We start from the raw sequence: 20,357 nt of genomic DNA, 5'->3' as shown, positions 1-20,357 counted from the left end.
GTAATTCAGGAGTCAGGATAGATGTGGTAATTCAGGAGTCAGGATAGATGTGGTAATTCAGGAGACAGGATAGATGTGGTAATTCAGGAGTCAGGATAGATGTGGTAATTCAGGAGACAGGATAGATGTGGTAATTCAGGAGTCAGGATAGATGTGGTAATTCAGGAGACAGGATAGATGTGGTAATTCAGGAGTCAGGATAGGTGTGGTAATTCAGGAGTCAGGATAGATGTGGTAATTCAGGAGTCAGGATAGGTGTGGTAATTCAGGAGTCAGGATAGGTGTGGTAATTCAGGAGTCAGGATAGAAGTGGTAATCAGGAGACAGGATAGATGTGGTAATTCAGGAGTCAGGATAGGATAGGTGTGGTAATTCAGGAGTTAGGATAGTGTGGTAATTCAGGATAGATGTGGTAATTCAGGATAGGTGTGGTAATTCAGGAGTCAGGATAGGTGTGGTAATTCAGGAGTCAGGATAGATGTGGTAATTCAGGAGTTAGGATAGGTGTGGTAATTCAGGAGTCAGGATAGGTGTGGTAATTCAGGAGTCAGGATAGGTGTGGTAATTCAGGAGTCAGGATAGATGTGGCGCTGCCTGATGACTAAGAGTAGGTACAGTTGAGGTGGGGGAGTTACCCCCATTCACTGATCCAAGGTCAGATTTGATTTGTACCACATGATAACAATGGTTGGGATTGGGACCAAATCTACTGCGTAAGAACAGCAAGGGCAAATTGATTTAATATAACATCTCAGGGTAAGGCGGATGGATGGGGACAAGCATTTCCGACCATGGAGATGGTGTTGACTTACATACCTTCACTTGCGTGTCGGTCCCTGAAGGCCATCTTGGAGTTGGAGCCAAAACCCTCCATGTCCTGAGCAGAGGAGGCCCTCCGGATACTACACACACTTTCCCTGGATGCGGTGGGGGTCAGGCCTGAGATGGAGGGGGCTAGAGTGCCCACAGTCTGAGGCTGGGCCTGGGGAACCGCCTGGGGAACCAGCCTGTCCCAGACGGGCCCCTTGGGGGACAAGTGGTCCAGGGGTCCCGACACAGGGGTGGAGCAGTGACTGGGGCCGATGAGGGCCCGCGTGTCGTTGGTGTAGGAGGGGCGGCAGCTCTCCCGGGTGGGAAGTGACCGGAAGTCACGGGTGGCCACCGACTCTCCGCTGCGGCGGGGCGAGTCGATCATGACGGCGTCAGGGTCCTCCTGAGGGAGGGACTGCTTACTGATGCCCAGGAGGTGTAAGGCTGGGAGCCGGAAACAAAAGAATCTACCTTTCCCTGGAGAGAGAGAAAAAAGAGAGCGAGATAGAGAGAGTACAATTGTTCAACAGCAATGCTTGGAATATTTTCAACAATAAGAGAAATAGTTTTTTGCAAAACTCTTCCCCTTTTCAGAGTGGTTCGTCATGACTTCATTCGCTGTGGAGGAATTCTTAATTTGATCGTGACTAGGTAGAAACAAGTAGGGGAGGCTGGCACACTGGATAGATGCTCTGTAGCTCATGCTAATCCAGTTTCCAGCTCACTCCCCAGACATCAAGCAGTGAGTGCCAATATTGTTCAAAAGGAGCTAGCCGACAGTAATTTCAAAAAGAGCAGCAACATATGCCTCTCATCCCAACGGCCTAGCTTCCCGTCTTCAGCTTCCTTCAATTATTCAGACGTTTGATGAAATAAAGCAACCGCCATTAATATATTAGAGTCCCATTAAAATATCACATTAAAACAAGTTTCCTATGATTGATTTAACAGCTGAAGCAATTTGGCTTAGCACCTAAATCCCTCACAAACTTTTGCCGATGCACATTTGAGAACATCCTGTCGGGCTATATCACCGCCTGGTACGGCAACTGCACCGCCCGCAACCGCAGGGCTCTCCAGAGGGTGGTGCGGTCTGCCCAACGCATCACCGGGGTCAAACTACCTGCCCTCCAACATACCTACAGCACCCAATGTCACAGGATTCCAAAAAGACCATCAAGGACAACAACCACCCAAGCCACTGCCTGTTCACCTCGCTATTATCCAGATGGCGAGGTCAGTACAGGTGCATCAAAGCTAGGACAGAGAGACTGAAAAACAGCTTCTATCTCAAGGCCATCAGACTGTTAAATAGCCATCACTAGCACATTAGAGGCTGCTGCCCTACATACATAGACTTGAAATCACTGGCCACTTTAATAATGGAACATTACTCACTTTAATATAATTTCCACTTTTTGCTTTACTCATCTCATATGTATATACTGTATGTTGTTCTATTCTACTGTATCTTAGTCTATGCCGCTCTGACATTGCTCGTTCAAATATTTATATATTCTTAATTCCATTCCTTTACTTAGATGTGTGTGTATTGTTGTGAAATTGTTAGATATTACTTGTTAGATACTACTGCACTGATGGAGCTAGAAACACAAGCATTTCGCTACACCTGCAATAACATTTGCTAAACACGTGTATGTGACCAAGACAATTCGATTTGATTTGAAGCCCATAACCATGTGTGTGAGGTGTATACTTTTGTTTCAAGGTAGATTTGTTTAAGATACCAAGAAACACTCTGTGTGACCCTGATTTAGCCCACTGCAGTAAAAGTACACGCAGGGAGCATGTCACTCTCTCTGCAAACACACATAGATAACACTGCACAGCAGCCAGTGCATGCACAAACACCATCCCCCGTTGCTATGATACCAGACAGTAGTAATATTTGCATTGCATATTAAATGGAACTCAGATCCCCCAGTCCTGAAGTGAAATGGTGACTTTATAATTAAATAATAATTTGGATGAAGTGAGAGATGGAATTCTAGAGATATGGTTCCAATCATCACTAAGGCAGAATAGGAAGCATGACATTTTTTTTTTATAATCTCCCTCAAGCTGTGATTTTGCTGAAGATGGATGGTATAAAGTGGATATGCAGCCGTGCAGTTTAGGTGCTTAGTGCACTCATTCTGATTTCCATACAGTCTCTCCTTTTGGAGGATGTACACTGCCCCTTGGATTTCAGACCCCTAGATTTCTTCACATTTTGTGTTACAAAGTGGGATCAAATGGATTATATTTTTGGTCAACAATCTACACAAAATATTCTGTAATGTCAAAGTGGAATCTAATTTAGATTTTCTTTTTTTATAGAGTAATAACAATAAAATATAGTCATTACATAAGTACTCAGCTCCCTGAGTCCATACATGTTAGAAACACCTTTGGCAGCGATGACAGCTGTGAGTCTTACTTGGTAAGTCTCTAAGAGCTTTACACACCTGGATTGTGCAATACTTGCCTATTATTCTTTTCAAAATTCTTCAAGCTCTGTCAAGATGTTGAGGATCATGGCTAGACAGCTATTTTTATAAGTCTTGCCATGCTATTTCAAGCAGATTTAAGTCAAAACTGTAACTTGGCAACTTGGGAACATTCATTGTCTTCTTGGTAAGCAACTCCAGTGTAGATTTGGCCTTGTGTTGTAGGTTATTATCCTGCTGAAAGATGCTTAGCCTTATCCATTTCTTTTTATCCTGAAAAACTCCCCAGTATTTGCCGATGTCAAGCATACCCATACCATGATGCTTCCACCACCATGCTTGAAAATTAGGATGGCGTTAGTCTGTGATGTGTTGCGTTTACCACAAACTTAAGGCTTTGTATTTAAGCCTAAAAGTGTATTCATTTGCCATGTTTTATTACTGTCACGTTCATCGTAAAGAGGAGACCAAAACGCAGCGTGATTAGAATAAATTATTTTACTGAAGGAACATGAAGAACACTTAAACAAACTAACCAAAACGAACGTGAAGCTATGCACAACGAGTGCAGACACACGCAACTACACATAGACAATAACCCACAAACTATCCAAGGCATATGGCTACCTAAATATGGTCCCCAATCAGAGACAACAATAAACAGCTGCCTCTGATTGAGAACCAATCTAGGCATCCATAGACATAAAAACACCCACACTGGAAAACCCCATAAACATACCAAAACCCTAGACAGGACAAAAACACATATCACCCTCGTCACACCCTGACCTAACCAAAATAATAAAGAAAACAAAGGTAACTAAGGTCAGGGCGTGACAGTACCAAAGGTGCGGACTACCGGCCGCAAACCTAAACCTATATGGAAGGGTCTGGATGGGCATCTAACATCGATGGCGGCTCTGGTTCTGGACGCCGCCCCCCTTCTTTACTCTGAGTCCGCTCTTGTAGCACCAACCCATGGAGCATCGTCGGAGGCTCTGGACTGCAGATCCTCGCTGTAGGCCCCGGGCTGGGGACCCTTGCTGCATGGATCATCGCCGGATGTTCTGGACTGGGGACCGTCACCGGAGACCCCGGACTGGGGACCCCGGACTGGTGACCGGCGCCGGAGAGCCCGGACTGTGGACCGTCGCCGGAGACCCCGGACTGTGGACCGTCGCCGGAGACCCCGGACTGTGGACCGTCGCTGGAGACCCTGGACTGTCGCCGGAGACCCCGGACTGTGGACCATCGCCGGAGACCCCGGACTGTGGACCGTCGCCGGAGACCCCGGACTGTGGACCGTCGCCGGAGGTTCCGGACTGTGAACCGTCGCCGGAGGTTCCGGACTGGGTACCGTCGCCGGACGCTCCGGACTGGGTACCGTCGCCGGACGCTCCGGACTGGGTACCGTCGCCGGACGCTCCGGACTGGGTACCGTCGCCGGACGCTCCGGACTGGGTACCGTCGCCGGACGCTCCGGACTGTGAACCGTCGCCGGACGCTCCGGACTGGGTACTGTCGCCGGACGCTCCAGACTGGGTACCGTCGCCGGACGCTCCGGACTGGGTACCGTCGCCGGACGCTCCGGACTGCGAACCTTCGCCGGACGCTCCGGTCTGGGTACCGTCGCCGGACGCTCCGGACTGGGTACCGTCGCCGGACGCTCCGGACTGGGTACCGTCGCCGGACGCTCCGGACTGGGTACCGTCGCCGGACGCTCCGGACTGCGAACCTTCGCCGGATGCTCCGGTCTGGGTACCGTCGCCGGACGCTCTGGACTGTTGAGGCGCACTGTAGGCCTGGTGCGTGGTGCCGGCACTGGTGATACCGGGCAGGTGACACGCACCTCAGGGCGAGTGCGGGGAGGAGGCACAGGATACACTGGCCCGTGGAGACGCATTGGAGATCCAGAACATAGAGCTGACTTAATACGTCCTGGCTGGATACCCATTCTAGCCCGGCAACTACGAGGAGCTGGAATAGAGCGCACCGGGCTAGAATAGTGCACTGGAGACGCCGTGCGCATCTCTGCATAACACGGTGCCTGACCAGTTACACGCTCCCCATGGTAAGCACGAGGAGTTGGCTCAGGTCTCATACCTGACTCAGCTCCTCATCTCCTCGTGTGCCGCCCCCCCAAAAAATCTTGCGGCTGCCTCTCGGGCTTCCGTGCTAGCCGTGTACCCTCAAATCGTCGCCGTTCCTCCTGTGCTTTCTCCACCTGCTTCCATGGCAGGGTCTTGTCCCTTGCCATTACCTCCTCCCAGGTCCAGGATGTCCTCCACTCCTCTTTCTCCCGGGTACAAGATGTCCACTCCTTTTTGGCAACAAAGATAACTAAGGTCAGTGCGTGACAATTACTTTAGAGGCTTGTTGCATATACAAGATGCATGTTTTGGAATATATTTTAACTTTGTATATTTGTGTTTTTCTTTTAACGCTGTCATTGAAGTCATTATTATGGAGTCACTACAATGTTGATCCATCCTCAGTTTTCTCCATCACAGCCATTGAACTCTGTATCGGTTTTAAAATCACCACAATGTACTCATGGTAACATCCCTGAGCAGTTTCATTCCTGTCTTGCAGCTCAGTCTTTGTAGTTGAATCTGTGATTGAAATGCAATACTTGACTGAGGGATCTTACAGATTATGTATGTACAGTATGTGGGACAGAGGAAGGGTTCGTCATTTCAAAATCACGTCAAGCCTTATTATTTCACACAGAGGGAGTCCATGTAACTTTTTATGTGATTTATTAAGCAAATTTGACTCCTGAACTAATTTAGGCTTGCCTAAACAAAGGGGCTGAATACTTATGCGTCGAAAATATTTCATATTTTGTTTCCACTGAGCGGAAGGGTAGAGCTGCTGCTTTCAAGGAGTGGGACTCTAACCCGGACGCTTATAAGAAATCCTGCTATGCCCACCGACAAACCATCAAACAGGTAAAGCGTCCATACAGGACTAAGATTGAATCCTACTACACCGGCTCCGACGCTTGTCAGACTACAAAGGGAAGCACAGCCACGAGCTGCCCAGTGACACAAGCCTACTAGACGAGCTAAATGACTTCTATGTGCGCAATAGATGCAAGAAACACAGAAGCATGCATGAGAGCACCAGCTGTTCCCGGCGACTGTGTGATCACACTCTCCGTAGCCGATGTGAGTAAAACCTTTAATTAAACAGGTAAACATTCACAAGGCCGCGGGGCCAGGTGGATTACCAGGATGTGTACTCTGAGCATGCGCTGACCAACTGGCAAGTGTCTTCACTGACATTTTCAACCTGTCCCTGACCAAGTTTGTTTCAAGCAGACCACCATAGTCCCTGTGCCCAAGAACACCAAGGTAACATGCTTAAATGACTACCGACCAGTAGCACTCACGTCTGTAGCCATGATGTTTTTTGAAAGGCTGGTCATGGCTCACATCAACACCATTATCCCAGAAATCCTAGACCCATTCCAAATTGGAAACCGCTGCAACAGATAATTGGATGATGCAATCGCTATTGCACTCCACACTGCCCTTTCCCACCTGGAAAAAGGAACACCTATGTGAGAATGCTATTATTTGACAACAGCTCAGTGTTTAACATCATAGAGTCCTATAAGCTCATAACTAAGCTAAGGACCCTGGGACTGAATACCTCCCTCTGCAACTGGATCCTGGACTTCCTGGCGGGCCGCCCCCAGGTGGTAAGGGTAGGTAACAACACATCTGCCATGCTGATCTTCAACACAGGTGCTTCTCAGTCCCCTTCTGTACTCCCTGTTCACCCATGACTGCATGGCCAAGCACGATTCCAATAGGCTGGGTTTCTGTATAGCCCTTTGTGACATCTGCTGATGTAAAAAGGGCTTTATAAATACATTTGAACACCATCATTAAGTTTGCCGACGACATAAAAGTGGTAGGCCTGATCACTGACAATGATGAGACAGCCTATAGAGAGGTGGTGAGAGACTGGCAGTGTGGTGCCAGGACAAAAACCTCTCCCTCAACGTGACCAAAACAAAGGAGATGATCATGGACTACAAGAAAAAGAGGGCCAAGCACACCTCCATTCCTATTCTCATCGAAGGGGCTGTAGTGGAGCAGGTTGAGAGCTACAAGTTCCTTGGTGTCCACATCACCAACAAACTATCATGGTCCAAACACACCAAGACAGTTGTGTAGAGGGCAAGACAATGCCTATTCCCCCTTGGGAGACGGAAAAGATTTGGCATGGGTCCTCAGATGCACCATCGAGAGCATTGGTTGCATCACTGCCTGGTATGGCAACTGCTCAGCATCCGACCACAAGATGCGACAGAGAGTAATGCGTACGACCCAGTACATCACTGGGGCCAAGCTTCCTGCCATCCAGGACCTCTATAACAGGCGGTGTCAGAGGAAGGCCAAAAAATTGTCAAGGGCTCCGGCCATCCTAGTCATAGACTGTTCTCTCTGCTGCCGTACAGCAAGCGGTAGCAGAGCGTCAAGTCTAGGTCAAAAAAGCTTCTTAACAGCTTCTACCCCCAAGCCATAAGACTCCTGTACAGCTAATCAAATGGCTACACAGACTATTTGCATTGACACCCCCTTTTTTCACGCTGCTGCTACTCTCTGTTTATTTTCTATGTATAGTCACTTTACCTCTACCTACATGTACATATTACCTCAGTTACCTCTGTATATAGCCTCGTTACTGATATTTTACTGTTGCTCTTTTATATATATTTTTTAAACATTATGTTTTTGTCTTTTTGCTTCCATTTATTTAGTAAATACTTTCTTAACACTTATTTTTCTTCAAACTGCATTGTTGGTTAAGGGCTTGTAAGTAAGAATTTCACTGTAAACGTTTTATTTGATTTTTTTGTTTTTTTCCACTTTGACATTACAGAGTATTTTGTGTGTATTGTTGAAGAAAAATGAAATCAATTTTAATCCCACTTTGTAACACAATACAATTTGAAGAAATCCAAGGTGTCTGAATACATTTGCCAATAACCAGGTCCCTTTCTCCCACTAATCACCAATCACACCTGTTCAGCAGGTTCACAGTGCGATGATAACCTTGTTACTATCGACACAAGTCTACTGTTATTAATCAATTACGGCTGGTACACTCCTAGAAAAAAGGTTGTACGTAGAACCATATAGGGTTTTTCAGCTTGCTTCCACTGGGGAACCCCTTTTGGTGTGGTGTCTTCATAGAACCCTCTGTATATGGTTCTACCTAGAACCCTCAATGAATTGCTCTACCAAGAACACTTTCATCATCCGAATGTTCTCTGATGCAATGCAGAGTTCTGTATTGGACCAGGTCTAATTGTGGTCTTTAATTATGCAAGGACTGCTATGAGTCATAGATGACCATCCTCTATCTGCTAACAGAGGAACAGGAACAATTCCTCTGAAAGAATGAGGTAAAAATGATGTCCTGAAATGTACAAGGGCTAAAAGTTCCAACCTAAAATCGCCAAAATGCGAAACGATCCTTTCCCTGTACCAGTTTAAAAGAGGCTTTGAGAGAAGGAGAGAGCCAAGGTAGGTGAGCAGAGCAAGATTCACCTTGTAAATTAATCAGTCTGACAGCCGAATTCACACTGCCAGGCTGTTTAGAAATTCAGATAGGCCTGAATTGTATTTTATTCATACCCCATTCAATCATGGGATTGCCCACTCCGCACTTTCGGCAGAGGTGCTTTTGAGGAACTGGGAGTCTGAGCCTTATAAGCCGCTATAAAAAATACTTTTTAGACAAAATTATATTTATCCTGTCTGAACTGACATACAGTTGAAGCCGGAAGTTTACATACACCTTAGCAAAATATATTTAAACTCAGTTTTGTCACAATTCCTGACATTTAATCCAAGTAAAACTTCCCTGTCTTAGGTCAGATAGGATCACCACTTTATTTTAGAATGTGAAATAAGTCAGAATAATAGAAGAGAGAATTATTTATTTCAGCTGTTATTTCTTTCATCACATTCTCAGTGGGTCAGAAGTTTACATACACTCAATTAGTATTCGGTAGAATTGCCTTTAAATTGTTTAACTTGGGTCAAACGTTTCGAGTAGCCTTCCACAAGCTTCCCACAATAAGTTGGGTGAATTTTGGCCCATTCCTCCTGACAGAGCTGGTGTAACTGAGTCAGGTTTGTAGGCCTCCTTGCTCGCATACACTTTTTCAGTTCTGCCCACAAATTATCTATAGGATTGAGGTCAGGGCTTTGTGATGGCCACTCCAATACCTTGACTTTGTTGTCCTTAAGCCATTTTGCCACAACTTTGGAAGTATGTTTGGGGTCATTGTCTATTTAGAAACCCATTTGTGACCAAGCTTTAACTTCCTGACTGATGTCTTGAGATGTTGCTTCAATATATCCACATCATTTCTTGCCTCATGATGCCATCTATTTTGTGATGTGCACCAGTCCCTCCTGCAGCCATGCACCCACACAACATGATGCTGCCACCCCCACGCTTCACGGTCGGGATAGTGTTCTTCGGCTTGTAAGCATCCCCTGTTTCCTCCAAACATAACGATGGTCATTATGGCCAAACAGTTCAATTTTTGTTTCATCAGACAAGAGGACATTTCTCCAAAAAGTATGATCTTTGTCCCCATGTGCAGTTGCAAACTGTAGTCTTGCGTTTTTATGGTGGTTTTGGAGCAGTGGCTTCTTCCTTGCTGAGCAGCCTTTCAGGTTACGTCAATATAGGACTTTTGTACCTGTTTCCTCCAGCATCTTCACAAGGCCCTTTGCTGTTGTTCTGGAACTGATTTGCACATTTCGCACCAAAGTACGTTCATCTCTAGGAGACAGAACGTGTCTCCTTCCTGAGCAGTATGACGGCTGCGTGGTCCCATGGTGTTTGTACTTGCGTACTATTGTTGGTACAGATGAATGTGGTACCTTCAGGCATTTGGAAATTGCTCACAAGGATGAATGAGACTTGTGGAGGTCAACATGTATTTTTCTGAGGTCTTGGCTGATTTATTTTGATTTTCGCATGATGTCAAGCAAAGAGGCACTGAGTTTGAAGGTAGGCCTTGAAATATATCCACAGGTACACCTCCAATTGACTCAAATGATGTCAATTAGCCTATCAGTCAAAGCTGTTTAAAGGCACAGTCAATTTAGTGTATGTAAACTTCCGACCCACTGGAATTATGATACAGTGAATTATAAGTGAAATAATCTGTCTGTAAACAATTGGTTGGAATATTTACTTCTGTCATGCACAAAGAAGATGTCCTAACCGACTTGCCAAAACTACAGATTGTTAACAAGACATTTGTGGAGTGGTTGAAAAACAAGTTTTTAATGACTGCAACCTAAGTTTATGTTAACATCCAACTTCAACTGTACATAAAATAAATCAAAATACTAGAGAGCATAACATAGCTACAGAGGATCAATAGCATCTAAAAAATAGCTGGGAATTTACATTTTATCACAAGCTCTTACAGCTGGGAAGGCTGATATTTGGGCTGCACGCACACCAAATAAAGAACAGCTTGTTGCGTTGTGGCCATAGATATAGTCCTTTGAAGGATTTTGGAACCTCTAATCCTGGCACTTGACTGTTAAACTCATGAGTACACAAGCAATGGCTGCCATACCTGACTTGAATGGGAACTGCTATCTATGGATGATATTTTTATGATTGGTTGCAGCTGTCAGTTTGCCTTTTGCAAACTTCAAAATACAAACACGAGAAAAACGCAAGCCAACCATTTCCAAATCAAATGCCTACTGCTGAAAAGAGAAGACTAATCAGAAGCTAACAAAAAAACATTTTCAACAGCTTTTAAGCAATTCTGAGCAAACAGCCCTGTAACTAGCTTAACTGAGATATTGGTAAGAGCACATGGGCCATCACAGATGAGTAGCCAATGCTTAATCTTCATAATTGGATGAGTCAGTGTCACTGGAAAGTTTATGTAGCATTCTATTGTAGCCTATACTATATATATACACTATACAGTACCTTTGGAAAGTATTCAGACCGCTTGACTTTTTCCAAATGTTACATTACAGCCTTTTTCTAAAATGGATTAAACAAAATCTACACACAATACCCCATAATGACAAAGCAAAAGCAGGTTTTTAGAAATTTTAGCAAATGTATTAAAAATAAATAACAGATACCTTTACATAAGTATTCAAACCCTTTTCTATGAAACTCGAAATTGAGCTCAGGTGAATCCTCTTTCCAATGATTCTCCTTGAGATGTTGCTACAACTTGATTAGAGTGCACCTGTGGTAAATTCAATGGATTGGACATTATTTGAAAAGGCACACACCTGTCTATATAAGGTCCCTCAGTTGACAGTGCATGTCAGAGCAAAAACCAAGCCATGAGGTTGAAGGAATTGCCCGTAGAGCTCTAAGACAGAATTTTGTCTAGGCAAAGATCGGAGGAAGGGTACCAAAACATTTCTGCAGCATTGAAGGTCCCCAATAACACAGTGGCCTCCATCATTCATAAGTGGAAGAGGTTAGGAACCACCAAGACTCTTCCTAGAGCTGGCCGCCAAACTGAGCAATCTCGGGGGAGAAGGTTCTTGGTCAGGGTAGTGACCAAGAACGCGATGGTCACTCTGACAGAGCTTTAGAATTCCTCTGTGGAGATAATATAACCTTCCAGAAGGACAACCATCTCTGCAGCACTCCACTAATTAGGCCTTCATGGTAGAGTGGCCAGATGGAAGCCACTCCTCAGTAAAAGGCTCATGACAGCCCACTTGGAGTTTGCCAAAAGGCACCTAAAGACTCTCATACCATGAGGAACACGATTCTCTGGTCTGATGAAACCAAGATTGAACTCTTTGGCCTGAATGACAAGCTTCACACATGGAGGAAACCTGTCACCATCCCTATGGTGAAGCATGGTGGTGATGGCAGCATCATTCTGGGTTGATGTTTTTCAGCAGCAGGGACTGGGAGACTAGTCAGGATCGAGGCAAAGATGAACAGAACAAAGTACAGATAGAGCCTTAATGCTCCAGAGTGCTCAGGACCTCAGACTGGGACGAAGTTTCACCTTCCAACAGGACAATGACCCTAAGCACACAACCAAGACAATACAGGAGGGGCTTCGGGACAAGTCTCCTTGAGTGGCCCAGCCAGAGCCCGGAATTGAACTCAATCTAACATCTCTGGAGAGACCTGGAAATAGCTGGGCAGCAAAGCTCCCCATCCAACCTGACAGAGCTTGAGAGGATCTGCAGAGAAGAATGTGAGAAACTCCCCAAATACTGGTGTGCCAAGCTTGAAGCATCATACTTAAGAAGACTTGAGGCTGTTATCACTGCCAAAGGTGCTTCAACAAAGTACTCAGTAAAGGGTCTGAATACTTATGTAAATGTGATATTTCTGTTTTTTATTTTGAATAAATTAGCATTCATTTGTTTTTAGAATAAGGCTGTAACCTAACAAAATGTGGAAAAAGTCTGAATACTTTCCGAAGGCCCTGTATATCAGGGTTTCCGTTAGGAAAATCTGGCACCGGAGAAGTGACTGTGAAATATTTTACTTATTGGACGTTTGATATAGTCACTGGTCAATCATTTGCATTGGGTGCGTGACCGATTAGGGCATCCACCCACTCAGCCAGCACCATCAATAAACAAAGGATATTGATCAAATGAGCTACATTTACATGTCCCTAAAAACAGCCTATAACATATTACAAAAACACTATTCCTTATGTTTCGATGTGTATAATGAAAAACATTATAGCCTATTGTTTTATTGGTTTTTACTTTCCTAAATACAACAATTGTCCACCTCACGGTTCAGCTGTCAGAGATTTGAGCACTAATGCATCAGGGGATTGAATGCATAGGCCTATTGGCATAGGTGTCCACTGTTTGATATTAATATTACACAAATAAATATAAGAGTGAGAGCGAGAGAGATGCAATTCTTTATACTTGTCAGATAGGCTACTGCATCTGCTATACAGATATAGGCATACAGAAGAAGGCTAATTTGTTCTGTTTTATTATAAAGATAAGCATTATATTTTTTGGTTATAAGAGTCATTTTTGTAGGCCTAAAATATTCTTCCAAACCTATCATAAACTAAAAAGGAAGCACACATTTAATAAGACAGATCAAACTTAATTTAGCCAATGAAAATGTCTCAACAGAAGAATATAGAGTGCAGTGATGTGTCCTATAAGGAGCATTGGTAGGCAAATCTGATGGACGAATGGTAAAGAACATCTAGCCGCTCGAGAGCACCCTTACGTCTCCGTGATCTAGCATGGGTAGGGTGGTCATCGGAATCAGGGTTAGTTTTCGTAAGGTCTTTTTGCATACTCGCATACCGGCTTCAGCACCTGGCTTTAAAATGGCCAAGGGGAAAAGGTATGAAACTGTACTCATTAAGGGAACTTGGAACTTGAAAGAGTAAAGTTCCATTCCATTGTTCAGTTTTCCTCAGGATATAATATTGTGTTACTACTATACAGCCACTACACTCTGTGTAGAAAACAGAGACATTCAGTCCCTTCTCTGGTAAGGTTTCATTTGAATGTAGGGTTTTGGCCAACTGAGCTGAAGCCCAGGCGTTGATGGGTTACTCACTTGGCTCAGCTTTGGCAGGAGACATGTGGTTCAGTCCCTCCAGAGAGTCACTGCTGTCCTCCTCTAGGATGTAGTCAAAGTTGAGGATGAACATCATGACCATGCCCTCCTCGTTCTTCACTGGGATGATGTGGGTGTTACATAGGAAGTCAGAGCCTACGGGACAGGAAACAGGAAAAATAGGACAGAAGGGAAAGGTCAATATTTCTATACATCTTTATAAAAATGTCCTCATTTGGGAAACATTGTGTTTTTCCAACCTAAAGGTATTTAGTAAGAAGCCCTATATGAATTCAATCCTTTATTATCAGCTGTGTGCTGAACAAAACATTCTTACTGTTAACATTGTACTATCCTAAGAGATTCTCATTGTCAAATGCATTCAGTCTTCCGCCCTAATTCTTAGTCCCTTTCTGTGGATAAGCGATAACTAAAATCCCCAAAATGGATTGTGTTAATACCAATTATGGTTCATTGCAATCAGCCTAATCCCTGTCTCATTAATGACATTCAAGTCATCGACGGGACTCAAATAAATGAGACCACGTCACCCTTTAAAGTGTAATTAACATGTGTTAATGTTCCACATTCATCACAAGGCAGCATCGCCCCCAGAGTTAGCGGTGGTTTGTGATCGAAGCCCAGTGGGCAGGATATGGCCGGCGCATCCCGTATGAAAAAGGAAAACGATGCACTTCAAACACTCTGGGTTATATTGAGATTGAAATAGCAGACAACAACACTAAAATAGTCCCACAGGTGTATTTCAAGCACACTGAAAACCCTGAATGTGCATTGCAAATGATAAGCCATGCAGGACTTGTACGCTTGCATTGGTCACTGTGTCAAAATTAATGAGGGACACTGCGAGATGAGAGTGAAGACAAATAGATTATGTTTAACGTATCCTCTGCCTACAATGGAATCTCTGTCATTACTGTGATGGCCTCTGTCACAGGCATATGTTTTATATATAGATCATATGGCATCTCTTCTCTTAAAGTGCTTCTCTCTCAAGCAGATCAAAGTCCTGCTGTCACCGCCAGCCTATTAATAGCTCGGCATGGTCCCACGGGACAACCAGCCCTGCCAGTTTTACACCATGAAAAACACACATTACCACCAGGAAACACACACATTTACATTGCAGCAGACACTCGACTTACAGTAGTGAGTGCATACGTTTTCATACTTTTTACGTACTGGTCCCTCATGGGAATCGAACCAACAACCCTGGTGCTGCATTTGCCATGCTCTACCAACTGAGCTACAAAACGCACGCACGCACGCACGCACGCACGCACGCACGCACGCACGCACACACACACACACACACACACACACACACACACACACACACACACACACACACACACACACACACACACACACACACACACACACACACACACACATCGCCACCAGTCCCTGTGCTCTCCTGTCTGTATCACCAAACAACAACACCAGCGACCAATCAACCATCCAATTGTTCTCCCCTCACTGGGGCTTCATGATTCTATTTGGGGCCCCAGAATTCTCTAGGCCCTAATACTATATCAGTGCCAGCAATATTGGACAGAGCCATAAATTAAAGGGGAAACACATGCAGGGCTGCACTATATCCACATTAGAATAACCCACTGGAGCAGGGGGACAGAGAGCAAGAGAAGCATTTTGCAATCTAAGCTTAAGGGAAGGATTTACTACACAACCTTTGTGTTATATCGGCGGGTAGCGTTTGTACAGTATAAATGAATCCAGAGGGCCAAAACCAGTCCAGTCCAGTACAATATTAGAAATATACAGAGCAAAATCCAAGACTTAAGAGTTGGGTTCTTTGCGACTGAATTCTTCGCCAAACAGTTGAATTTCACAGTGCTCTGACGCTCTGCCACAAACCAGTTAAATAAATTGCTAATCCACCACCACAACAGCAACCCCCCTACTACTACTATACCCTACAACCCTTTACCCTATCCTTCTAGCTACCCCCTACACCTCCACAGTACTCTTCAGCTCTGTCAATGTAAACCTGTGTGTATACCTATGTGTGTGTGTGTGTGTGTGTGTGTGTGTGTGTGTGTGTGTGTGTGTGTGTGTGTGTGTGTGTGTGTGTGTGTGTGTGTGTGTGTGCACATGACAAAATGTATCTGTCTGAATCTATCAACATCAATTATTCAGCAATTACTATGTTGTAGGAAGTAGAATGACTTGTTATGGGTGTGCAGGGCTGTATATGGAGGCTGTGATGTGTATGGAGGCTGTGGTGTGTATGGAGGCTGTGGTGTGTATGGAGGCTGTGGTGTGTATGGAGGATGGGGTGTGAATAGAGGCTGTGGTGTGTATGGAGGATGGGGTGTGTATAGAGGCTGGGGTGTGTGTAGAGCTGGGGTGTGTGTAGAGTCATGGGTGTGTGTGGAGGCTGGGATGTTATGGAGGCTGGGGTGTATGTGGAGGCTGGGATGTATGTGGAGGCTGGGATGTATGTGGAGGCTGGGGTGTTATGGAGGCTGGGATGTTATGGAGGCTGGGATGTATGTGGAGGCTGGGATTTATGTGGAGGCTGGGGTGTATATGGAGGCTGGGATGTATGTGGAGGCTGGGGTGTATGTGGAGGCTGGGATGTTATGGAGACTGGGGTGTATGTGGAGGCTGGGGTGTATGTGGAGTCTGGGGTGTATGTGGAGGCTGGGGTGTATGTGGAGGCTGGGATGTTATGGAGACTGGGGTGTATGTGGAGGCTGGGGTGTATGTGGAGTCTGGGGTGTATGTGGAGGCTGGGGTGTATGTGAAGGCTGGGGTGTATGTAGAGGCTGGGGTGTATGTGGAGGCTGGGGTGTATGTGGAGGCTGCGGTGTATGTGGAGGCTGGGATGTATATGGAGGCTGGGATGTATGTGGAGGCTGGGATGTATATGGAGGCTGGGATGTATGTGGAGGCTGGGGTGTTATGGAGGCTGTGGTGTATGTGGAGGCTGGGATTTAGGTGGAGGCTGGGGTGTTATGGAGGCTGGGGTGTATGTGGAGTCTGGGGTGTATGTGGAGTCTGGGGTGTATGTGGAGGCTGGGGTGTATGTGGAGGCTGGGATGTTATGGAGATTGGGGTGTATGTGGAGGCTGGGATGTATGTGGAGGCTGGGGTGTATGTGGAGGATGGGGTGTATGTGGAGTCTGGGGTGTATGTGGAGGCTGGGGTGTATGTGAAGGCTGGGGTGTATGTAGAGGCTGGGGTGTATGTGGAGGATGGGGTGCATGTGGAGGCTGGGGTGTATGTGGAGGCTGCGGTGTATGTGGAGGCTGGGATGTATATGGAGGCTGGGGTGTATGTGGAGGCTGGGGTGTATGTGGAGGCTGGGGTGTATGTGGAGGCTGGGATGTATATGGAGGCTGGGGTGTATGTGGAGGCTGGGGTGTATGTGGAGGCTGGGGTGTATGTGGAGGCTGGGGTGTTATGGAGTCTGGGGTGTATGTGGAGGCTGGGGTGTATGTGGAGGCTGGGGTGTATGTGGAGGCTGGGGTGTATGTGGAGGCTGGGGTGTATGTGGAGCTGGGGTGTATGTGGAGGCTGGGGTGTATGTGGAGGCTGGGGTGTATGTGGAGGCTGGGATGTTATGGAGACTGGGGTGTATGTGGAGGCTGGGATGTTATGGAGGCTGGGGTGTATGTGGAGGCTGGGGTGTATGTGGAGGCTGGGGTGTATGTGGAGGCTGGGGTGTATGTGGAGGCTGGGGTGTATGTGGAGGCTGGGATGTTATGGAGGCTGGGGTGTATGTGGAGGCTGGGATGTTATGGAGGCTGGGGTGTATGTGGAGGCTGGGATGTTATGGAGGCTGGGGTGTATGTGGAGGCTGGGGTGTATGTGGAGTCTGGGGTGGAGGCTGGGGTGTATGTGGAGGCTGGGATGTTATGGAGACTGGGGTGTATGTGGAGGCTGGGATGTTATGGAGGCTGGGGTGTATGTGGAGACTGGGATGTTATGGAGGCTGGGGTGTATGTGGAGGCTGGGATGTTATGGAGACTGGGGTGTATGTGGAGGCTGGGATGTTATGGAGACTGGGGTGTGTGTGTTATGAAGGTGGAGGGATGGTGTGTGATGATAATGATGGTGCTTTATAAACATTACATCGTGTAATCTGGACTGACCTTGGTGACACTAGATTTGCATGTCTGCCTTTGCATGTGGGAGTGCTTCTGTGTGTGTCTGAGTGTGATTCTGTGTTGCGGCGTGTGTGGGTTGAATCAATCTCTCTCAAATTCAAATTATTCAAATGAGAGTTATTATCACGAAGGAGTCATGAATGGAGCAATCCCATATGTAGCACTGCAGAAATCCCATATCAATCACGGGGTACAAATCTATCTATCTGTCCGTCTGTCCGTCTGTCCGTCTGTCCGTCTGTCCGTCTGTCTTTCCGTCCGTCCGTCTGTCTGTCTGTCTGTCTGTCTGTCTGTCTGTCTGTCTGTCTGTCTGTCTGTCTGTCTGTCTGTCTCGCTTTGTCCCTCTTCCTTTCCCAGCCCTATCTACCTCCCTCTCTGTGATGTGAGAAATGAGTTGACTACCTACCCAGCCTCTCTTCAGCAGGACACCTGATGTATTATAAACAGACTGATCAAAAGATCCCTGCAGGTGCTGATGCTAATTTCTGCCTGTCCGCCTGCATATTCAGTCTCAACAGCAGATCTGACACACACACACACACACACACACCCACACACACACACACACACACACACACACGCACACACACACACACACACACACACACACACACACACACACACACACACACACACACACACACACACACACACACACACACACACACACACACACACGCACACACAGCCTACCAGTGGCATTAATTAGGCAGATGTTCCCTGTCCAGCTAAATGTAATTGGCCATGATGAAGCTGATTTACATGGTGCTATGTAATGGGAGAACACACCTGTAAATACAATACATCACTGAGGAAGACATGGGCCTGTATTCATGAAGCGTCTCAGAGTAGGAGCGCTGATCTACGATCAGGTCCTCTCTGTCTGTCCAATCTTGTTGTGAAAATGGGCGCTGGTCTTTACAGTGTTGTACCTAGTGGGTATTTCTCTATACAGCAACATACAACCGCAGTATTGGAAACTTACTATAGTAGAATTCAATCGATCTTGTTTACTTAAAAAAGAACATCAGCATATTTTTGGGGATCAAGTAATGATTTAGCATTTGAAAGACTTCACGTTCTTCCTCCCCCTACAACCTCTCTCCTCTACTGAGTCAGAGAAGGGGGCTTAAAGCCTAATAGATGTCCTTTGTTATTTCCTCTCCAAGGTTAGTGATGACCAAACGCACCGGAACACGCTGACTTACAGTTAGTGATGACCAAACGCACCGGAACACGCTGACTTACAGTTAGTGATGACCAAACGCACCGGAACACGCTGACTTACAGTTAGTGATGGCCAAACGCACCGGAACACGCTGACTTACAGTTAGTGATGACCAAACGCACCGGAACACGCTGACTTACAGTTAGTGATGACCAAACGCACCGGAACACGCTGACTTACAGTTAGTGATGACCAAACGCACCGGAACACGCTGACTTACAGTTAGTGATGACCAAACGCACCGGAACACGCTGACTTACAGTTAGTGATGACCAAACGCACCGGAGAACGCTGACTTACAGTTAGTGATGACCAAACGCACCGGAACACGCTGACTTACAGTTAGTGATGAACAAACGCACCGGAGAATGCTGACTTACAGTTAGTGATGGCCAAACGCACCGGAACACGCTGACTTACAGTTAGTGATGGGCACCGGAACACGCTGACTTACAGTTAGTGATGACCAACGGAACACGCTGACTTACAGTTAGTGATGACCAAACGCACCGGAGAACGCTGACTTACAGTTAGTGATGGCCAAAACCGCGCTGACTTACAGTTAGTGAGAACGCTGACTTACAGTTAGTGATGGGCAAATGCACCGGAACACGCTGACTTACAGTTAGTGATGACCAAACGCACCGGAGAATGCTGACTTACAGTTAGTGATGGCCAAACGCACCGGAACACGCTGACTTACAGTTAGTGATGGCCAAACGCACCGGAACACGCTGACTTACAGTTAGTGATGACCAAACGCACCGGAGAATGCTGACTTACAGTTAGTGATGGCCAAACGCACCGGAACACACTGACTTACAGTTAGTGATGGCCAAACGCACCGGAACACGCTGACTTACAGTTAGTGATGACGGAACACGCTGACTTACAGTTAGTGATGACCAAACGCACCGGAGAATGCTGACTTACAGTTAGTGATGGCCAAACGCACCGGAACACACTGACTTACAGGTAGTGATGCACATTCGAGACCCACATTGGCTACCTGATACTGGTGATAAAAGCATAGCACTCTGGCATACTAACAAATGAGCATAACTGATCTAATCAAATGTAGAGTACCATCTCGAATTACTACTGCATTAT

At 46.1% G+C, this 20,357-nt stretch overlaps 1 protein-coding gene across 1 annotated transcript in view; it reads right to left on the bottom strand.

Annotated features, from left to right (window-relative positions):
- Nucleotides 1-20,357, bottom strand: part of LOC135543472 (potassium voltage-gated channel subfamily H member 7-like) — a 78,396-nt gene that overhangs the window by 39,482 nt on the left and 18,557 nt on the right. Inside the window, exons 3-4 of the mRNA XM_064970754.1 lie at nt 13,863-14,018; nt 817-1,287 (exon numbers count right to left, since the gene is read on the bottom strand). Of these exons, the coding sequence (XP_064826826.1) occupies nt 817-1,287; nt 13,863-14,018 (627 nt within the window). The remainder of the gene's footprint in view (nt 1-816; nt 1,288-13,862; nt 14,019-20,357) is intronic.

This window comes from Oncorhynchus masou, chromosome 7 (genome assembly GCF_036934945.1).
Source record: "Oncorhynchus masou masou isolate Uvic2021 chromosome 7, UVic_Omas_1.1, whole genome shotgun sequence".
NCBI lineage: Eukaryota > Metazoa > Chordata > Actinopteri > Salmoniformes > Salmonidae > Oncorhynchus > Oncorhynchus masou.
The sequence above is the reverse complement of the archived record's forward strand: the minus strand, read 5'-3'. Positions and strand labels throughout refer to the sequence as shown.